Below are 22,981 nucleotides of genomic sequence, written 5' to 3' on the forward strand. Positions count from 1 at the left end.
CACATCCGAGTTTCCTAGAAGCTTCCTGTAACTACATGAAACAGTTCGAGAAATATGTGGCCTTCCTCTCATGCTTCTCTTTGCTAAGCGATCTTCCGCTATCTGGGATTTCTCTTGTTTTTGGACTCTTATAAAACTGATATTTCCCTCCCGTCCTTGTACAATTCAGAAATGCATCTAAAACAAGAGACCAACCTCGTTCATGATCAACACCCAACTCCCAATACCCAAACCCCAACAACACAGGCAGCTGAATACAACGTGGTCATCGAGTATTCTACGTCCAAAAGAAATGAACGAAAAGCTGTATCTAGCAACTACGATTGGATGATCAACCAAATTCCCGAAAAGCCATCACTAAACAAATCATTCACAAAAATTCATTATCAGAAACAAGATAAGACGGGTCAATTTAAGAATATACCTCCAATTGGAAAGCAAGAACGGCGCCGTCGTCTATGCTACCATCCATCGAGCAGGAAACTGCACCGTACACCGATTTCTCATAAGAAGTGGCATGATCCTGGACGAAGACGACAAACCCGCATCGGAAATCAGAAGCAGAATAAGGCAAATATGATAAGAATGAATAATGAAACAAGGGAGGTTGTGAGTCTGGATCTCACGAGGTTGTCCTTGGCAGCAGCGAGGTGAGACGCCGATTGCTGAGGCTTACTCCGGTGGTAGAAATTGGCGGCCAAGATGTTGGCCAGGACGCAGCCCTTGTCCTCTGCCGCTGCTTTTGCTATGACTCTGCAGTTTCTCCCATATGACAATACCTTCACCCCCACAAACACAAACACAAACACAAATTCACTACACAGACACACAGAGAGAGAGAGGATGGGGTTTCAGTGGACCCACCTGTTCATAGTAAGAATTGATGGCGGAGATGCAAGCATCCGAGCTTGTTCTCACGGGGTAACCCCATCTATCCTCCTTGATCAAACCATCCATCTCTCTCTCTCTTGTCTGTGACTTCGAGCAGCTGGAAGAGGAGCAATGAGGAAAACCGTCCCCCCATACCGGTGTAGGCCCCACTGTAGCGTGAAGACACCGATAAGTTCTTTAATTATTTACACAACGTTGCTCCCAAAATCAGGTGGGCCCCGAGTGGCCTGTCGGGGGTGTCAATGGGTCGGGTTTCACCCGGATTCGATCCGTACCAAACTGTATAGGGTTTGGTGATAAATAAGAGGGCCCGATTATAATTAGGATCGGGCCCTTCGATTGATATATGGAGCTCGCTATACAACAACAACAACTAGGCCTTCATCCCCAAACAATTGGGGTCGGCGACATGAACCAAAAAAGAAAATCATTCTAGGTCCTCCACATGAATCCTTCTCCTCAAATCATTTATATCCAATGCCATGTCCTCGGTGAGGTTCAAAGCATTCATATCCTTTCCTATCATCTTCATCCAAGTCTTCTTAGGCCTACCTCGAGCTAATATATTTTTTCATTTATCCATCCTTTTAACTGGAGCATCATTAGGCCTTCGTCGAATATGTCCAAACCATCGTAAACGATTTTCTCTCATCTTATTTTCAATTGATGCAACGCTTACCTTCTTACGTATCTCTTTGTTTTGAATCTTATCTTTTATTGTATTTTCATACATCCATCGCAGCATACGCATATCTGCTACACTCATTTTTTGAATATGATGTCTCTTGGCAGCCCAGCATTCCGTACCATATAATAAAGCGGGTCTAATTGTTGTCCTATAAAACTTTCCCTTCAACCGCAATGGCATTCTATGATCAGCACTCCAATTGCACTTTTCTATGATTTGTGAAATTTCATACCAGACCCGAGACCAACCCGAGTTATGATTAAGATCAGCAATTTTTTCAATGTAAAAATGATAAAAAAAAAAATACCGAGCAAAGCTTTCATGATTTTTTTTTAACTTAACGGTAAACTCATTGGTATAAACAAAAAAAAAACAATCATTTTTTCTTTTTCATCAAGTCAGAGTTGTTCACAAATCAATCGCCTCTTAGGGTCACGGACATGAAAGGACAAGACATCATGTTCTGTCCTATACGCCAACAGCACTGACAAGGATAAAGGGGACTCTTCTTCTTCTTTTTTGTTTCAAAGTTGTCCTATCCCCCACTGTTCCAAGAGGGAGGACGAAACACTTTGGGACAGCAAAATGCATCTCAAATGAATGCGCAGAACGTGCTGTCCCGCCCATCAGCACATTTTGTCATTGTGTGGGCTCGTGGAAGAACGTGGGCCCCCACGCATTTTGCATCCCACGGACAGCACTTAGCTTAGGGATTTGTTTGGATGCTGAAGATAAGAGCGAAGACAAAAGGCCAGATGGGGAATCCTTATAAAACTTTGTTGTTTTGTTATTTTATATGTCACTCTCTGACTTAGGTCATTACTTGCATAAAATAAGTTGTAAGTTACTTATACCATAACTGACCACAAACTAGAAAATATAACAAACATGACCAATTTATTGTTTCACGGACAGTTTTACTCTTTTGTTTGATCAAAATCATATTGTCTGATTTTTTTTCACGCGTCAACTTACATAGGGCCTTATTTTCCAATACGGCAACTTGGATAGCCTCTTGTTTTTTAAGGCAAGTGAAATAACCAAGTCATCTAATTTTTCATACGATAAAAAGGTAAAATCATCAAAAAGATCAATTGGCGAGATTTGTCATATTTTGAGTCATGATTGCCCATGTTTGTTATATTTTTTTGGGTCTTGGCCAAAACATGAAATGGCATTTACTACTTTGTCAATTATAGGTAACTGGAATATGTAAACCATCAAAATATGTAAATTGGTATGCACTGAGATTTTTATAAGTTTTTTATTTTTTTTTCTAAAATTTTACCTTACGAATGTGATCTAGATGCTTGGTTTTATAAAAAAACAGACTTTTAGATCATTCGATTATGATGTATAAGAAGGATCTTTAAGGCTTGAAAAATTAATGGTTCAATTTTTTTGTAAATATTCAAGCATATAAAATCATATTTCTTGATCTGCTTATGATGATCCAATAGTCGATTTTAAGCAAATAGACCACGCCTTATGCATATACATGGCTAAATTTGCATATTCATATTTAAAAAGTGGATGTATATATGTCTTTCATCTCCTTTTGGTACTACACAATAAAAAGATGTAGTTGACAATTTGATTACCCACGGAGTTAAATTCACTAAAGTTGGCTAAAAAGAAGATGAAAGGTCAATGAAGATCTAGGATCCATTTATATCTAATTTATTAGAGTAGTATTATTTTTATTTATTATCATTTATTTTGTTTGGGTTATTATTAGATATTGAATCCATATTCAAGATCCAATTTAGTTGAAGATTTTAAATTTTTGTTTATAAATAAGCATTTTAGGGCTTTTGTAGAGATGAAATTTAGTAGTTTTATATAATTTTTTATTGAATAATTCATTCTCTTAGTGTGAATCACCATGAGTGTAGCTAGTACCTAGTTTCCCTACAATCTCCACAACAAGGTTGCATCACAATTTCACTCCTACATTTCCTTTTTCACCTGTGCTCGCATCTTCAATCCCTCCGACACATTTCTTGTTCTCAAAGACAACTCTACTGATGTTTGCTTTTTCTAAAATCTAGCTTGGTTAGGCCGACCTCTACCAGTTATACAATTATATCATTGGGTTTTGAACCTGCAACATCCCAACATGAGGAGAAGTGCACTAACTGTTCCCACCAGACAAGCGCAGCCTCGTCGGTGATGTTAACAGGTCACTCTTACTAAATAGATAGTAGAGTTCATATGGGCCAATGAATTTGTCTTTTTCTTTAGTAGGCAAGTTGGGGTTAGGCAGACCCCCACCAATTACTCAGAACAAGAACACCTGTTACAAATTTTGCCAATTGTGTAAGATAAAGGACAATCACTGAATCCCCTGGCCTGGCTGCTGTTGCTTTGTCATGGTTGGAACTTATAAGACTAATTATGTGAAGCAGATTCTCGATAATGACTGTCCTTCGTCCAATCAAAAGAAAAACTTGAATGCTTACAGAAAAAGAGAAGAAGAATTATTTTGGGTTATTTACAGGTGGAGCAAACAGATGGCAATGCCAAATTTTTCAAACTTACAGTTGGATATAGGCCGTTGATTCTGAACATCTACGGTTAAAGGTATGTCACACAAGGGGAGACAGCGTGCGGCCGTTTAAAAAGTATTGATGGTCAAAATATCCACACCATAGATTTTACATATAAGAAAAGGAGAAAATAGCAAGGCGACAACAATAATAAATAAAAAAAAAAAAAAGTTGGTGGGTTTGTCTCACCCGGATCATCCCAGCTTCCCAGTGGAAAAAAGAAAAATCTACTCTTTTTCCATCGTCCACGCAGAACCAGAGCTCTTCTTTCTCCCCCATTTGCTGGGAAACTTCATTAATTTTCTGGCTGGGGAGAGAGAGAGAGAGAGAGATGATGGGAACCACAACTACTGCAGCCCTCTATCTCCATTCCCAGACACCAATTGGATGATGATGATGATGATGATGGTGACCATTGGATGCCTTTGAAGAAGAAAGGTATACTCTCTCTTGTTTGTGGGTGATTGACTATTGCCAATATCTCTCTTTCAGCTAGTTTATCACCATTAGTCTTCATACCAAGCGTATGAAAGAGCATGGTATTGCAAAGTAGTGCATTCTTCATGCTCTTTTTGCTTTTTTTTCTGGTGGGGGATGGAGGAAAGTTTTTATACGGACTACCACAGACGGTGGAAGGTAAGATTAAGAGAAATGAGGGGAGGTGTGGTGATTTAAGGGTTATCTTGTTGTTGGTCTGGTCCATTGACAGTCTGTCGTGATTCTAGCTCGACCCACCTTCAGATTCTTCTTTTTTTCTTCTATACCTTCGGGGATGTAGTGAATAAATTTCGATTCCTGGTACTGGATTCTATGATTCGGCTGATTGTGTGAGTCCAGGTGAACGCTATGCCTCAATCGAATTGGGGACAAACAAGGGCTATTATAGCCATTCCTTCATGTCTATTTGTCATTTTGGCTGTAAATTGTCGAACCAATTGGTCAAATTGATATTGTTCTTTAAAGCAAGGAGTAGCAAGGTTTGGACTTTGTGAATGTTGTTTTCATATGGTTCTAATTCGGTGGGCTGGGTTCATTTTCTGGGTATTTGAATTAGATTATGGCCAAACCCTTGATAAAACTGATTAAACTTTGTAAAAAGATGTTCTCTTATGGCTCGGGATTCAGTGGGGATGGTTCGTTTTTCTCTGCCTTGTAATTAGATTATGCCCTAACCCTTGATAACATTGGTTAAGCTTTGTGAAAAGGTGTTTTGTTATCTCTCATTCGGTTCACAAGGTTCGTTTTTTGGGCCTTTGAAGTAGATTATGTCCAAACTAGGGGTGGCAATCGTGTCGGGTTGGCGGGTCAGCATACCTCAACCCTAACCCGACCCGTTTATTAAACGGGTCGGCTGTGGCAAACACGAACCCGACCCGTTTAATAAACGGGTAACCCGACACGACCCGCCAACCCATTTAATAAATGGGTTGGGTCGGGTAAACGGATTCTTAGGTTCGCGGGTCAGGTTGACGGGTCGGGTTGATGGGTTGACGGGTTGGCGGGTCGACGGGTTGGGTTGGCAGGTTGACGGGTCGGGTTGGCGGTCGGGTTGGCGGGTCGGGTTGACCCACCCGCCTAACCCGTTTATTAAACGGGTCAGCCGGGTTGGCGGGGTGGCATACCCCCAACCCGAACCCGACCTGTTTAATAAACGGGTTACGCGGGTCGACCCGTTTATTAAACGGGTTGGCTTAAGCCCAACCCGAACCCGCCTAAGAGGCGGGTTGGCGGGTCGTGTCAGAAATTGCCACCCCTAGTCCAAACCCTTGATTGCAGTTATTATATACTCAAATTGAACCAGGAATTATTTTTTAGGTTTTGTCAGCATAACTAAATTGCTTACTCATGCATTTAACATAAGACCACTCATGTATTCAATATGACACAGATATCCACTTGAGCATTTATATAATGCAAATAACCACTCGTGCATTTAATGCAAATAACTACTCAACAATGTCATTATCAATTTTTTTCAAGTAGTTATTCAAATATAAGAGCTTTTGTTTCGATATTTATTTTTCATGCGGGTTCTCGCAGAGCCACTAGTCGTACAGTCAAGACCATTCGGGGGTTTGTTATGCTACGTATATTTTATTTATCCCAAATGACTAGCTGAACCGATCCCAAGGAGAACGGTTTGTAATCAAGATAAAATTCTACAAAGGCCACTAAGCATTGATTCGGATGCATCCTGAAGTCATTGTAGAAGTTGGGAGGATCTCTCACCCCTGGTCTCCAAAACCTTCGAGTGACTGAAGACCCTTTACTCTAAAAAATATTCATATGTCACTCGAGGCTTGTACAACCTACCCTCTCCAAGGTAGGTTTACTGTGAATGGGTATAAGGGTTGTCTTTTTAATGTAATTAATAATTTTATGTATCTCCATAAAGTATCAATTATAGTCATGTGTACTTAACCCATTCAATGTTGCTCTCTATATATAAGTACTTCGCCTCTGAAGGCAGAAAACCAATTTAAGTTTATGTGTAAGCATGATTTATTTAACAATTGGTGCCATTTTTGCAACTCATGATTTGAGTAACTCAAACTGGTACATAAGAAAAATTTCAGCAGAATGATATTTTTCAACAATAATCACATGCTACACATTCATCAACATGCCCCACGGCAACAAAGGTTGCTCGAACCTTGGTCATAGCCTAGCTATAATAATTCATTTTATAAACAACAATTTCAGGTATTTTAATTCAAAGTTTGTTGGGTTTCATTAACCCCTAATCTCATTATTGAACAACAATCTTTATAACAAGCATTCAAGCATACTAACGTGAATTGATACATGCAAACAAAGATTAATGTATGTAAATATGGTTCAAAGTATGCGAACATGGATTAAGGTATGCAACTCTTCATGCTAACTTAAATCCACATCTACAATTCTGATGCAAGTATCCAGAATATATTTAACATTATAAATTATAAGTTTTTGGTATAATAACCTACTTTAATCTTTATGTGATATGATAAAATGTGATTGCCTCAATGACTCGCAAATCGAGGTAAATCAAAGTGATCATGATTTAGGGTGCTTCAAAATTTTTGATAGAGATCAAATTATCGTGTTACAAAAATTAAAGCAGCAATTAACCTAGTTTAAAATCTAATGTTTCAAATTTTATTCAGATGATTAAATAACATATGTGTTGTCTCTACGTAATAAAACCCATAAGTTTTCTAAGATTTTGAGCAACCCTTGCTCTATTGCTTTTTGAAAAACACAGAAATTATTTTAGAAATCTTGACAGAATTTGTTCTATTTTGATAACAATTATGAGGATCTTTTTAGAAATTTTGATAGAATTTCTGCCATTTTAGTATGAAAATCTCAAATACGCATTTAAAATTTTTGCCAGAACCTCCCCTACGCGAGAGTATAATTAGATTAAAATTTTGGCAAAATTGTCGTATTTTAGTGTGTAAAGAAAATCTTACGATTTTAGAGGGAGATTTGGAGGTCCTACAAGCTCATATAGGGGTTCAAATGAGTTCTATGGGTACATACCTACTTTTAGGAAATTTTGGCAGCGCTTTTGCAGTGTCAACTTGAAACTGCCATTGGGTTTGGGTAGAACTCCTGTTGATGACGCTTCAAGAGCCAGATTTGTTTGGGTAGAACTCTCCCAAACAAATCGAGACTATCAAATTGTAGAGGTAAGGGGCAGAGAGGTTTTTAGCGGATCAAATCGGAAAATTAGTGGGGATTTAGGTTAGAAATTTAGAGAGAGAAAAAAGGAATTTAGGATAGAGAGAGAAAGAGAAGGGAGAGGGATAGGTTAGAGAGAGAAGTGGGTGGGGGCTATTTATAGCCCCCTTAAGGAGGTGCCCTCCCCGCTTGTGGGGTCCACACCCCTTAGGGTGGCACTCATTTAGGGAGGGGAGAGGGTGACTCACCCTCTCCCTACCACTTGTCAACATTTAGAGAAGAGAGAGAGGAAGCATGTTTTCTGAAAACCATTACCTCCCATGGTTTTGGGTGGTGGTTTTCTGAAAACCATGTTCCAAATTTTTAAGAAAACCCTGAAATTATTAAAATTCAAACGAACCTGTTGAATTGTGTACTAAAATGCACTTAGCTTGATTCCATGCTACTATATTGCTATTTGGGGTATCAAATTACTATTTTACCCTTTTGTGGTTTAAGGATTTACCTGAATATGCCATTCGGGTGGTAAATTATTATTTTACCCTTGACAATTTTATTAATTCTGAAAAATACTTCTAATATGAAAATTACCCTTTTACCCCTTTGTGGTTTGGGAATTTACCCGAATATGCCATTGAGGTGTCAAATTACCATTTTGCCCCTAACAATTTTATTAGTTTCCTAAATATACCCTTAATTATAAAATTACTATTCTGCCCTCCGACAATTTAAATATTTACAAGTATGTCCCTAACATATGGATACAGATAAATATCTAGATCTGTTGAAAAATATTCGTTTGGATAATATCTGGTTCCGTCAAAAGTTTGGATACGGGTTTAGATTGGTGTTTGGATCCAAAAGTTATTCAAATTAGGATTCTGGACTTCGAATCAAATCCAGACTGATTCAGGATTCATAAAAGCTTGATTTTTTACAATTTATTTAACATTAAAATTTTTTGGATATTACAAAAACCCTCTCCCTTGCACACAGATCGGCCCTCAAATTGCTCTCACAACTCCTAGGGTACGTGGATACCACTCTAATGGCTTCTACATAAATGAGGCAGTCGACCCCTCAAGAAGTCTTTAAAAAAAATGATTCAGCCTTTTATAAATGTGTACGATACAATACGATGCAGGTTATGTCACATAGGTGCAAGTGCGGGTGCGACACTTTAAAAGAACTTGGTTTAGGAGGGTATATATATTTTAATATATATATATATATATATGAAGCAAGCTTCCAATGAAAAAATATGTTTTTCACCTGAAATAATAAAAATTAGGATCCAAATTCATATGTAGAAAATTCATACCGAATCAAGATCCGATTAGTTAATCGGGTATGTAGCCTAATCGGGTTACTAGTGGATTCAACCATTCAACAATAAAATAATTGCTTTAAATTAGAATTGACCTCTCCCCATTTAATGCAGAAATCCATTCCAATGCAGTTTTCATTTTTTTAATAATGCATTTATGACAAAGCTCTGTAAAAAGTATAAAGGAATGTACATGGTAACACAGTACATAGCTTAGAGCATTTAATGCACAACATTTTTTGCTGATGCTGGGACAAAACTTTAAATATTTTTAAAGTGAAACATCTTTTATGACTCTTTGTAAAAAGTATAAAAGAATGTACATGGCTCATCTTTTTATGACAAAGCTTTATAAAAACAAAAAAAAATCTACATGGCTCAAAGCATTTAATGCACAAATTTTCAAAAACTTTGAAAAATATGTGGTTGATGCTGAGACAAAATTTTAAATATTTTTAAATAATCCTGGGTGCGGGATGACCACACCCAAGGTCACGTTAACCGCACCGGGTGCCGCGCTGGCACCCACACCCGCGTCGCATCACGTAGACACGGGTTTGGCAGCCTCTATGCCGAGTCTCTGTGACATAGGATATAGGGTTGTATCATACAATATAGATGACGCAGGTGCGATGGCCTCTATGCCGAGTATCTGTGACATAGGATACAGGGTTATATCATACGATATAGATATGCTACACACTCATCGCGATACGAGTGTCTATCGTATCATTATTTCCCATAGTAACGATACGTATTGTACCGTATCGACGATTCTTACAACATTGACTCTAATGCACTGACCAAGTGAATCTCATTGGTTCTGAGAAGTGTGCAAAGGGGCAGGATCAACTTGTAGTAATCTGGAGAGAGAAACATGGATAAACAAAATATCTCATGATCAAGTCACTTGGTTAATTGGTTTGTTTTGTAACTGTAATAAAAGGGAATGGGGATAAACATAAAAAAATGAGATAGAACCGATGAAGATTCTTTTAGATTCTTCCCTTGAGTTAAATACCTCATTCAAGATTTTTTTTATCCAACTGATAGGAATCGGTAGAAAAGGCAAATACCTTATGATACACCAGATCAGGTTCAGTTATATTGATAGAGTGAATAGATCTGCCATTTCTTGAAATCTCTATTTTGATTCAAAATCCTGGTGCAACGTGAAATCTCCCTTTGTTCTGGTCATGCAATAGATGGAATATATCACAAAATGGGTTTTTGTTTAATAATGAGATCATATCCATATCCTGTTCCTCCTTCGGAACCATATCATGTCCTGTATTTTTTTTTACTGATGCACAGGGAAAACATCTTGTTGAGGATGAACGAGATATGGAGGAATTTTCCATATGTGAGATCATAATTATCGATCCGGGTCTTGTCTGCATAAAAAAGAAATCTTTCCCTTGGCTGTGCAACTTGGTGATGTATAGACAAACTTTTTGATATACTCTTTCTGCAAAATATTGTTCGCTAAAGTAAATTTTATCATATAATTTATACAAACTGGGGACTTCTTCATTGACTAATGTGCATAACATGTCTTTTGTGGGAAAAAAGATTTGAACCTCTTGGGAGCGGACTCTTTCTCTCAGGAAATGGTCCTTTTTTTAAACAAATTTACCAGCTCTTGATTTTCCATAAGGGCAAAAGCATGGGGCTCACACTTTTTCCAGAAAAGTTACCCTTTCCCATGTCCATCCAATGCCCACTTAACTGAAGTTGCTTGGTTGATGTGATATTTGGTTCACCACTCCCGGAATAGGTATAGCTTGGTGGTTAATTCCTTGCTTTCTGTAATCGCCTTGGATTAATTTTCCCCTTGGAGTCTGGGTTCTTCTTGTGAGCCATCTTCTCTTATTGATATTGTGTTTTTTAAAGGAAAAACAAATCTTCGATCTATAATCACATCATGCATTCATTGAAAAGTCTATATTCGGTCTGGATAAAGTTTCTTAATATAAATCAAGTTGATTTTACAACAAAAACTTTTATTGGATTTTGTCTCATGGAGCACCAAGTGGTTGGATTTCTTACTTCTAATTGCTGATAAGAGGATCACATTTGACTATTGACATTTTAAATTGAACTCTGAGGACAAAATATTTGATTGAGGTTAGATATTAATTTGCTTGTTCAGCGACATGTTGCTTATATTTTTCTATAGAAATCTGTTTTTCAGATGATGTTAAGACCAAAACAGGTTGCTCCCATTTGCAAGTGTGCAAGATCTTTTGTTCTTGCTAGTTCAAGAAGCAACAATCAGGATGGATGTGCATCTAGTTGCTCTGATGAAGAGAACTGCACCTCGGGAAAGCAGTCCAAAAGCTCACGTGCGTATTTTTCAACAGACGTTTCCACCTTGATATCTTCAACCAAAGTAAGACCTCCAATAGTACCAAAGGTTTTTTCTGGTAATGGAAAAAGCGAAAGTAATGCCATTCCAGCCCCTTTGCCTCATCTTCGCCCTGTTTCCAACTCTGAGCAACTGGATGAAGGTCTCCATGTGTATGGCAGCACACATGATGTTGATCCACACAAAAATTCTCAAACATTATTCACACAGCAGATCATCGTGGCAGGTCTTGCAACAGTTGGCTTTATCTCAGATATAGTAAATTACCTCCTCACCTCAGATGGAAATGGTTTAAATGTTGTACCTCAGAATTTCATGGTCGACCCTGGGAGGTCTAGTGGAAAATCTTCGAAGGGCAAGACTACAAAAATATCTAGCCACTACCAAGAGCATGACAAGTCATCCATTAACAAGGGATCAACTTCTACTGCTTATGCTCATGGTAACTGCAGTAAGCCTGAGAAACGGCATTCCAGAAGAGGATCACAAAATGTTGCAAGCAATGTTGTCAAATCAGATTCTGAAATCCCTGATATGTCTGCATCAGATCCTCAATACCAGCGGCAGTATATACCACAGAGATCAAAATCATACGCACACAGGAGCCAGGCAAATCCAAAGTCTTTCAATGGGAAAGAAAGGATGCTGGAAAGAAGAGACACAGTCAAGGTTCAGGGTGTTTCTTCTGTGGATAAGTTATGTGGAAACTCCTTGGAATTGAAGAGGACACGTATGGGACCAGCTCCGTGGGCCAAACAAGTAAGTTATGTAAATGTTGCTAGGAATGGAACTAAAGATGTCGTGTATGACATTCTGAGACATCTCAAATGGTGGGGACCTGCAGCAGAAGCAGCTCTTGCAGAGCTGGGCTGTAACATGAATGCCTACCAAGCAAATCAACTACTGAAACTGATAAAAGATCATTCAGTTGCTCTTGGCTTTTTCTATTGGTTGAAACACCAGCAGGGTTACAGGCATGATGGGCACTGCTACACAACAATGGTTGGCATTCTTGGGAATGCTCAGCAATTTGCAACCATAAATAGGCTGCTTGATGAGATGGTGAGGGATGGGTGTCAACCAAATGTGGTGACGTATAATCGTCTTATTCACAGTTATGGGAGAGCTAATTACCTTGTTAAGGCTGTCAACCTCTTCTATAAGATGCAGGAAGCAGGTTGTCAACCTGATAGAGTTACATACTGCACCCTTATTGACATCCATGCAAAAGCTGGGCTCTTTGATGTTGCAATGGATATGTACCACAGGATGCTTGAAGCTGGCCTCAGACCAGACACATTCACATACGGTGTGATCATCAATTGCCTTGGAAAAGCTGGCCATCTGACCCCTGCTTACAAACTCTTCTGCGAAATGGTTGCAAATGGATGTGTACCTAATGTAATTACTTACAATATCATGATAACTCTGCATGCAAAGGCAAGGAATTTCTCTATTGCACTGAAGCTGTACCGGGACATGCAGAATGCAGGCTTCCGCCCTGACAAGGTAACATACAATATCATTATGGAGGTACTTGGTCACTGTGGGCATCTGGATGAAGCTGAAGCTGTTTTTACAAAGATGACGAGACAGAATTTGGTTCCAGATGAACCAGTTTATGGCCTTTTGATTGATTTGTGGGGCAAGTCAGGGAACATTGTGAAGGCTCAGGGATGGTATCAGTCTATGCTGGAAGCAGGCTTGAAACCAAACGTCCCAACATGCAATTCCTTGATAAGTGCATTCCTCAGAGTCCATCTGTTTGCCGATGCCCACCGGGTGTTGCAGTCCATGATGAGCTTAGGACTTAACCCTTCATCTCAGACCTATACTTTGTTGCTTAGCTGCTGCACTGCAGACACATCATCACATGAGGCTATGTGCTCCTGCCGCAAACTTATGTCAGTGACAGGTCATCCTGCACATTCCTTCTTGTCTACAATGCCATCAGCTGGGCCTGACGGGCAAAATGTGCGTGACCATGCAACCAAATTCTTGGATCTGATGCATGCAGAAAACAGAGAGAGCAAGAGGGGCCTTGTAGACGCAGTTATTGACTTCCTCCACAAGTTTGGGCTCAAGGAGGAGGCTGGTTTAGTTTGGGATGTTGCAGCACATAATGTCTATCCTCATGTAGTTACACAGAAGCAGCAGTCCTACTGGCTCATCAATCTCCATGTCATGTCTAACGGGACGGCTGTGATAGCTGTGTCGAGGACACTGGCCTGGTTCAGAAAGAAGATGATTGCATATGGTGGTGTGGTGCCTAATCGCATTGACATTGTTACCGGCTGGGGAAGGCGGAGCAAGATCACCGGAGCTTCTCTTGTTAGGCAGTCTGTGCATGATCTGCTTCAGCTATTTGGGTTTCCTTTTGTCACTGAGAATGGTAACTCCGGCTGTTTTGTAGGGTATGGAGAGCCTCTCAACGAGTGGTTACACAACTCTTATGTGGATCGTATGCACCTTATTTAAGCTTATTTAGTTAAGAGGTTCTTTTTTATAAAACTGGATTGTTATTATTATTGTGTTCTTGTAATGAAAAATTTGTGTGGCTCAAGACCCAGTCTGTTTCTTAAATCCTAGGTTTGCTACTGACATTGCTTTTTTTACTACAGAATTAGTATGGCTTGATAAAATATGTTCATGATGTCATCAAATCCGGATCTGACCCAGATCCATGCGTCTATTCATATTAAGAATGGGTTTCTTTATGTAATGGCAATCCTGTAATTTATTTGTATTGTAAGCCTATTGTAATACTTGTTTCATATATGAGATTAGGGCTAGGCATCTCTTTGTTTCATATATGAGATTAGAGCTAGGCATCTCTTTAGCCTGGCTGCCGATTTTTACGGTTCATCTCCCTCTCTCTTTCTTCTTCTCTCTTCTCAGTTGAAATGCATCTTTGGTGATTCATATAAATCTCATATTACATTTCTTTCATGGTATCAGAGCAGGGCTATGGTTTGTTTTCAAAAGGTATGCCCATAGAGATCTGAAATTTGCTCTTCTTGTTAGAAACTTTCTTTCCCTCTATCTTTTCTAAATCTTCTTGAAATCCTTCTTTTCCTCTTTATCTATTCCTAAATCTTATCTTTTTATTTTCTGTTTTCTTTTCTTAAGAAGGGTATTTCTCTCATTTGACGTTAATCTTTCCTTAAGTCTCAATATCTCTATTGACGCCAAATCGATTTTTCTTTGTTTTAAAAGCCTTTATCTGAAAACCTCTGATATTCTGATATTAAACCAGTTTTTATTTTGGAATCTGAAAACCGATCTGAAGTAAGTCTCTTTTGTAGAAATCTTTCTATTTATTGAATCCATTTTCTTTTCCTTGTTTTCATATATTTTCAGTCAACTCTTATATATTGGCAACACATTATTGTGATAGTAAGCCTAGTTGCACCAACAAAAAAAAATGGACTGAGTCCGAAATAGTGCTTTAATAAAAAAAAGGCACATTTTATTTAAAATCTTTAGTTTTCCTGCTTATTCACGAAATCATTTTTGTTGCTGCGTATTTATTCTTGACTGAATTCGTGTCATTCTTCATTTGCTTTATCTTTATTCTCTCCTTTCTTTATTAATGGATTCCTCCACTTTTACTAGTTTTTCTTCAAACTTTTTAAATCAGCTTGTTTTCGAAAAGCTTAATCACTCTAATTTTTTAACTTGGAAGAGATAAATTGTTCATTTCATAAGGAACCAGATCTGTTTGGGCATCTGGATTGATCAATTTCAGTCCCACCACGGTTTGTTTTATAGGAAATTAAGGATGATAAAAGAGATGCACATGTTCAATATGTTCCAAACCCTGATTTTACAGCATGGATTAAGCGAGATCAGGCCTTGATTGCATATATTACTTCCACGCTATCGCAAGAAGTATTGATATCAATATCGGGCGATTGTACAGTTAGACAACTATGGAGCAAACTTGCTCAAATATACACTCAAATTTCAGAGGCAAGAATCTTATTTTTAAAAAAGGAGTTTCAGACACTCAAAAAAGGCCCAATATCTCTTATGGAATATTTAAACAAGGTGAAATCTGTCACAGATCAACTTGTCGTTGTTGGAAGTGCAGTATTTGACAAAGAAAAAGTGCAACAAACTCTCAATGGACTGGGTCTTGAATATCATGTTAAGAAAGTGATCATGCAGATTTACATAATGTTTTAGCATCTGATATATCTCATAATTTTGGGAGAGGAAGTAAGAGTCTTCAAAGTGGTAGAGATCGAGGTTGTTTTGGTCAAGGAGAACGTGGTATTCTTCATACTCCGAACATGCCAGGATTTTTCAATGCAGGAATTCAGAAAAAATGCCTACATGTTTTCAGTGTAATAAGAAAGGATATGTGAAAGCTGACTATTGGTTTAATCCTCGAAACAAAGAAAAAATAATAAACCTGGAAACAAAAAGGAATCTGATGAACATAGATCTTCTAGAGATATGCAACAACTTTTGCTTGCAACTTTATCAGAGATGAGTTTTAAGCAAAATAATCAAGGAGAATGGTATGTGGATTATGGAGCGGCCACTCATGTCATTGGTAATGCTGATAAGCTCTCAAATTTATCTCCTTATCTAGGAAAAAATAGTATAGTAACTGGAGATGGAATACATCATCACATTTCTCATGTTGGAAGTGCGCAAATTTTGTTGTCTAATACTTCTCTTAACCTATCCAATGTTTTTTTTGCTCCTAATATTAAAAAGAATATCGTTTTTATATCTAAACTTGTTGATGATATAAATTCTTCTATCAAATTTACTCCATCTTCTGTGTATGTTAAGGATCTTCAAACGAAAGAGACATTCGCTGAAGGAAAACGATGAGGAAATATATACATCTTCAAGGAGGATCCAACTTCTCATTCTTCTTCTACCTTGAATTTACCTTTTTTGGAGCAAACATCTCAAAGTATTAAGCCTTTTCGTTCAGATGTTTTTAGTCTTTCTCAATGTAATAAGCCAAATTTGCGGCATAGTCGGTTGGGTCATTGTAGTCATGGTTTCATTAAGAAACTTGTGTCAGAAAATTTGATTTCAGAGTCTTGTCTACATTGTCTTAGATGTTAAAAAAAATGTTTAAGTTGTCAGTTATGTAAGAGTCGTGTACTTCCCTTTAATCATGTTAATGAAAGTGCCTCGACTCAAAAGCCTTTGAAATTGTGTATTCTGGTGTATAGGGGCCAACTCCTGTATGGTATTCATTTGGAAGTCAATATTATATTTTATTCATTGTCAATTATTATCGTTTTACTTGGATATATTTCATGAAACACAAATCCAACATTTTTAGGTTATTTCAAGACTTTTATGTCCTTGTTAAGAATTATTTCCCTTCCAATGTTGTGCATTTTCAATGTAATGGTGGAGGTGAATATTCTTCAAATGACTTTCTCAACTTTCTTTGAAATAATGGGATAAGTTGGTATGTGTCATGTCCACACACCCCTCAACAAAATGGAGTTGCAGAAAGAAAACATTGACATATCGTTGAAAGTGCCATGAGTATGCTTCATGATAGTAACATTCCTATTAATCTTTGGACAAAAGCTTTTCATACTGCAGTTCATGTGATTAACCGTCTCCCCATGTAAATTTTAGAAGACAAGTTCATATATTTTACCCTTTTTGGAATGCATCCTGACTATAATAACTTGCACACTTTTGGCTATGTTTGTTATGTTCATATTGACAAATCTCTGAGGAATAAATTTCAAAATAAAGCAGTGAAGTGCAAATTTGTTGGATATGTAGATGATTATAAGGGATACAAATGTTATGATCCCGTAACCAAGTGTATCAAGATCTCCAGAAATGTTATCTTTGATGAACAAAATTTTGAGAGCATATCATCAGTTCAAGAGCAGAACCCAACTCGAAATGTTGAAATTTATAATCCCTGGTTAAGTGCAGAACTGTTTGAGAGTGAAAAGAGATCTTGTCAACCATTTTGTGAAGAATTGAATTCCAATGAACGGTATCTCGAACCTTCACATCTTTCTGAAAATGAAGTGCTTAGAGAATTTCAGAGATTTTCTGGTCAAGTTTATGTTAGAAGAGCAAGAGATAATATCACAAACAATGTTGTGCAGGATATGGGTCAACCTTCTTTGAGAAGATCGGAAAGGATACGTCATCCTATTAAAAAATGGGTCAACTATGATAATGTTTTCATGGATTTTCAGTTATTCATGTCTTAAGTAGTGAAGCATGATGAACGTGTTAACTTTCATCAAGCTATTAAATCATATAAATGGATAGAGGCTATGAATGAGAAAATGGAAGCTCTTTATGAATGTCAAACCTGAGAAATTGTTCCTAGACCTGAAAAGAAAAATGTTGTTGTGTGCAAATGAGTTTATAAGATTAAGTATAAACTTGATGGATATATTGAAAGATATAAAGCAAGACTGTGATGAAACTTTCAGTCTTGTTGTTAAGATGAGAACAATATGGGTTGTTATATCTCTGGTTGTTGATTATGGTTGGCAGTTAAGTCGGCTTGATGCTAAAAATGCTTTCTTACATGGAGATTTGAAAAATGAAGTTTTCATGGAGCAACCAGGATATGCTGAAGGAGAACATAAAGATTATGTCTGTAAACTAAAAAGTGATCTTTATAGATTGAAGCAAGCCTCTCGTTCTTGGTTTGAGAGTTTCTCTCAATATTAAAAATAATGGTTTTCGCGGATGCTCTCTTGATCATTCTCTCAAGGATAAGGATGTCACTACTTTATTACTTATCTATGTTGATGACATTGTTCTTACAGAAAGTTCTAACAATCATATACAGATTGTGAAAGAATTATTGATGCAAAATTTCAAGATAAAAGATCTTGGTGAATTAAGGTATTTTCTCGGGGTTGAGGTGGATAGAAGATATGATGTTTTAACTCTTACTCAACATAAAAAATGCAACCTCAACAGATAGCCTAGAACTGGTCTTTTTAACATCGGCTGATTACAATCAACTTCATCAACTTCTCAATGTGAAGATGTATACAGTTATTCCACAAGCTTGTGTATCACTGGTTATCATCTTCATAAAAAAAGGAATAGTGCATTATTCTCTAGTGGCATCGACTTTCTAGCATTTCTCTCCTCTCTTATATTTTATATGCAGATGACACATTGATCTTTTGGTGAGGCAAAACGCAAGCAGGCATAAAAGACTTGGCAGTTTTCAGATGTTTTGAAGTGGCAACCTATCCTAATTGTAACAAATGGGCTGAAAACCAAGAGAATATGGTTGTTGCAAACATCATTGACTGTTAAGTGGGATCCATCCCAATTCAAAACCTAAACCTGCTGCTTTGTCTAGATCTAGATTTCTAGGAATATTAGATCTTAGAGAGCAAGGCGTGCGAGGTATGCATCATTATGAAATTTTGAATCACTTTCTGTGCCAAACTTTGTAACATTTGAAAGCAATGAATTTCATTCCTTATAAAAGAGGTCTCCAGGGAGAATGGAATTTGTCCTATCAATTGGAATCTAATTACGCTCTGTATGAATGAGGGTTACCTTGGTGTTAAGAAGATTGAATTGATGAATCATACCATGATGTGGCTTTTGGTGATCATTTCGATGAAAAATGAATGGAATTTGGTGCACACTGTTGATTAAAGCCACACAAGGAGCCATAGGCTCTTCTTGGCCTGGGAAGGAGTAGATCTGATGCTGAAAATCTCTAAAATGTGTCAATTAGTCAGACTGTAACAGGATTATCTATGACACCTTAGACTTGGAGATCCACATTTACATTGAAAGGGGATAGAGAAATAGACTAGATTCAAATGATCATGAATGAGTTCTTGTAGCATGGGAATGGGATATTCTGCACCACTAATTCTTGCTCTTAGCGTTTAGTTCTTTCCTATTCCATTCACCTACACTTATACTTTTATACTGGTCTTGTCTTTTAAATTTTTAGCAAATATTTTACTTTTTGACTCGGAGAAGAAAAACGGTGTTTTTGAATAAAGTAGAAGAGGTAGTTTCTTACAGTCATCAAAGGTACTGTATGAAGCAATTTTGTGAGCAATCTTGCTGAATGATTTATCTACTTTCACATAATCTCTGGCTTGTACACCTTGCCAATGGAAATTTTTCACTTGTGTTTTCCAAAAAAACTATCTGTAAAGTTGGGTCTGGCAGTTTACACCTGTTCATTTGAAGGACACACAAAGGTATTTTACTAAAACCAGACCTAACTTATGAATCGGTGTATTCTAATCTGTGTCTACCAGTGATGGCAGAGATATAACTCATAAGTGCAAATCTTTGAACGTGTCTATCATTATTTTTCTTTTCGACATAGAAAGCTGGGGTTAGGCAGACCCCTACCAGTTTATACAACTATACCATTTGGGGTTCGAACTTACAACGTCCCAACATGGTGACATGCACTAACTGCTCCTGCCAGACAAGTGGAGCCCCCGTTGGTACGTGTCTATCATTATTAGCAATGAGATGGGGCCCTTTCTCTCAGAACTTGTTATTTTGGCCATCCTCGCTACCCAGATTTTCTGAAAGATTGTAGAATCTTGTTATACAAGGTGGACTAAAATCCTGCTTTGTGCATCTTTGACTTCATCATTTTAAAGATCATTCGTATAGGTTTAACTAAATGTGGTACAATTCGAAGCAGGTGAGAGTATGTAGATATATCTCTGAATGTTGTAGTGTTTGAAACTGTATTTGTTGAACTTGTATCTTTGTTCGCATTTCCTTGTGCATGTTCGCTAATGGACTTGTATTATAATTCAAACATTGTTATTAAGCGTATGGAAACAGATTAAATTGTATCATAATTCAAACATTGTTATCAAGTGCACGGAACCAGATTTTAGTTGCTTTCTTAATCAATATCCATGGGTTTGGGCCATTGTAGGAATCTGTTTGTGTGCCTGCATGATGTTCATTCATCATTTTATCAGACTTTCCAAGTCAATTTTCTTCTGTCTCAAAAAGGTCAATTTTTTTGTACCAGATGAATAAAAATAAAAGTGGAGGTTCGGTAAAGCCAGTAATTGGAGGATTGGGTAATCAAGCAATTCAAAGTTCTACACCGGATGAGCATGATGATACTGAAATCAGCGAAGATGATGAGGATAATGATGATGGTCTAGTGAAACCATTAAGTGTTGCAGTGGATAAATTGGCAATTCAAAGTTCTACAACTGATGCGCATGATGATGATGAGAATACTGAAATCAGTGAAGATGAAGATGATGATCCATGTGACTGATCTGGGAAAAGAAATAAAGGGGAAATTACTTTCAGCAGATTATGTGGCCATTTGTCTTATTATATTAGGCTATTAGCTAGTAGAGAGAATTTCTTGCCGTCTCTTCAATGGATAAATTCTGAGTTTCACACATTTTTTTATTTTTGATGATGTGGAAAACCCCGGGTGGGGCCCCACGACCACCCTACCTTGCGCGGCCTACCACTAAAAGCTACGGACACACCCGTGGGCCAGCGGGGTTTGATTTGGCGTTTTCAACTGGATGCCTTCACTTCTTCTCGTGTATGTAGGCATCCATTTGATTCAAAAATGTGCACTGTTCCTGGGAATGCAAAATACTAGTCTCAATTTTTGGAGTGCGAAAATGAAGATCCAGTGCTGAATCTCTTTCTTCAAAACGTGCCATGCACTGCTTTAAGCAGGTGTGATCTGATTAAACAGGGTCACCATCAGTGGGTTCCAACCACTATGAATCTGGATCACCTCGTTTCATCATTCTTTCCATGGCAATTAAGGATGGCAGTGGACCAGGGCAGGGGCGGTGGACAAGGTCTCCACTCTTGCCCCGTCTCAAAATCCTGCTCTCCATCCCCGCACGGGTTTTGATTTTAACCTCCATCCCCGCCTGCGTTCCTGTTTCATGTTCTCCATCTCCGGTCCAAACAGGGCGAGGTGGGACGGTGGCCCCCTGTTTCCTTTCAGTCCGTTGTCATCTCTAAAGAAGGATTGGAGACGAAGCAGGGTGGGGCAACGTGGGAAAAAATGTAAGTCCATCTTCGCCTCCATTTTCGTTTCATGTCCTCCATCTCCAGTCCAAATGGGGGCGAGGCCCGTTTCCCCCTGGTCCACTGCCATCCGTAATGGCAATGTTGTTAAAATTGATTCACTAGGTGAATCGGTTTCTTAAAAAATTCAAAAATCAAATCAAATTGAGCTGAATCGATCAACTTTTTACCATTACATAACCCATCATTAAAAAACAAAAGATAAATTTTTGTAAACCCTTAACAAATATTAAAAAGTTCATCTTTGGGCCGATTTTAACACTGTTCCATCGAGTGCAGCTGGCATTCTGGCGCCCAAGAAAAAAAGGAAAATATTGAATTGGTTGTGCGACGAGCATCAGCGTGAATGCCTTGAAGAGATGTGTCCTGTTCGAGTTTTGGATTGGATTTGAATTGATCCACTTAGGTTGGATAGACATCTCTGAAAGGCTTGATACAGCTGGTTAAACCTTTTTCTTTATTTGAAGAAACCACATCTGGTATTGAAGGCCTCGTAAACGGTAATCATCTCAGAGGCATAAAACTCCAAGGCTGGGGCCTTCACCTCCAAGGCTTATGCTGGATGTCAGCTTGCTCAAAAGAGTGACACCGGCAGGACTCCAACCTCGACCGCCGGTCTGACGGCCTAGGCCTCAACCCACTATGCACAAAGAAGAGTAGGAATAGGCATTTTTTTTAAAGGCAAGCTGAGGTTAGGCAGACCCCTACCAGTTATGCAACTATACCATTGGGTTTTGAACCTGCAACGTCCCAACACAAGGTGACCTGCATAGGCGGAGCTGGGGGGGGGTGCAGAACTGGGCTGTAGCCCAGTCCTGCCTCCTGGCCCAGTTAAAAAAAAAATACAAATTTAAAAGCCCAGTTCTAGCCCAGCCCTGATTCCATATGAAATAGATTTTTATCCATTTTTGTAGCCCAGTCCTAGCCCAGCCTTGACTGCAGCAAATAGTTTGATTTGTCCGTATGAAATAGATTTTTATTAATAATTGTAGCCATTTTTTATTTTATCTCAAAAAAAACCCTTCACATGAATCCTAGCTACGCCCCTGGTGACCTGCACTAGCTGCTCCTATCCTACCAGACAAGAGTAGCCCCCATTGATAAGACTAGGAATGCTTTTTCACTGTAACCGGGAATGACTATGATTTATGTATTTTCAAATCATATCCTTTCACTACATTTTATACTTAGTAAAGAGTTCTAGTTTTGGGACATAACCCCAGGGAGAAATCCTTTCATCCTTTAAGAGAGGCATCTCTTGAAATTGAATATTGTGACTGCTGAAAAGCCCCCCAAAGTCACCTTATGGCCACACAAACTTACATAAGAATGATTTTTTATTTCAATGTTTGGACAATCGGAGTTCACTTATTTCTGCGTTATTTTTTTCCAAATGAGAGAGAGGGAGAGGGAAAATGTAGCATGTTGGAGAC

The 22,981-nt window shown here is 38.2% G+C and overlaps 1 protein-coding gene and 1 pseudogene across 5 annotated transcripts in view; one reads left to right on the forward strand and one right to left on the reverse strand.

The window, feature by feature from the left end:
- Window positions 1-998, reverse strand: part of LOC149829083 (uncharacterized) — a 32,637-nt gene extending 31,639 nt beyond the window's left edge. For both annotated transcript variants that reach the window (XM_090017276.1, XM_090017275.1), the window contains exons 1-3: window positions 865-998; window positions 627-779; window positions 425-523 (exon numbers count right to left, since the gene is read on the reverse strand). In XM_090017276.1, coding sequence (XP_089873402.1) covers window positions 425-523; window positions 627-779; window positions 865-957 — 345 coding nt within the window. In that variant the 5' untranslated portion in view covers window positions 958-998. The remainder of the gene's footprint in view (window positions 1-424; window positions 524-626; window positions 780-864) is intronic.
- A 3,373-nt stretch (window positions 999-4,371) lies between these two features.
- Window positions 4,372-14,070, forward strand: LOC149829084 (pentatricopeptide repeat-containing protein At1g18900 pseudogene; annotated as a pseudogene). Of its 3 annotated transcripts, none has more exons than XR_016434190.1 (2): window positions 4,372-4,566; window positions 11,304-14,070. The product of XR_016434190.1 is annotated as a pentatricopeptide repeat-containing protein At1g18900 pseudogene, transcript variant X2 (transcript). The 3 variants fall into 3 exon arrangements; XR_016434191.1 differs by lacking the exon at window positions 11,304-14,070 and adding an exon at window positions 10,439-10,626 and having other exon boundaries at window positions 4,453-4,566; XR_016434189.1 differs by having other exon boundaries at window positions 4,529-4,566; window positions 11,319-14,070.
- The last annotated feature ends 8,911 nt before the right edge of the window (window positions 14,071-22,981 follow it).

The sequence above is a fragment of the Nuphar pumila genome, chromosome 9 (assembly GCF_984573655.1).
Source record: "Nuphar pumila chromosome 9, dmNupPumi1.hap1.1, whole genome shotgun sequence".
NCBI classification, from domain to species: domain Eukaryota; kingdom Viridiplantae; phylum Streptophyta; class Magnoliopsida; order Nymphaeales; family Nymphaeaceae; genus Nuphar; species Nuphar pumila.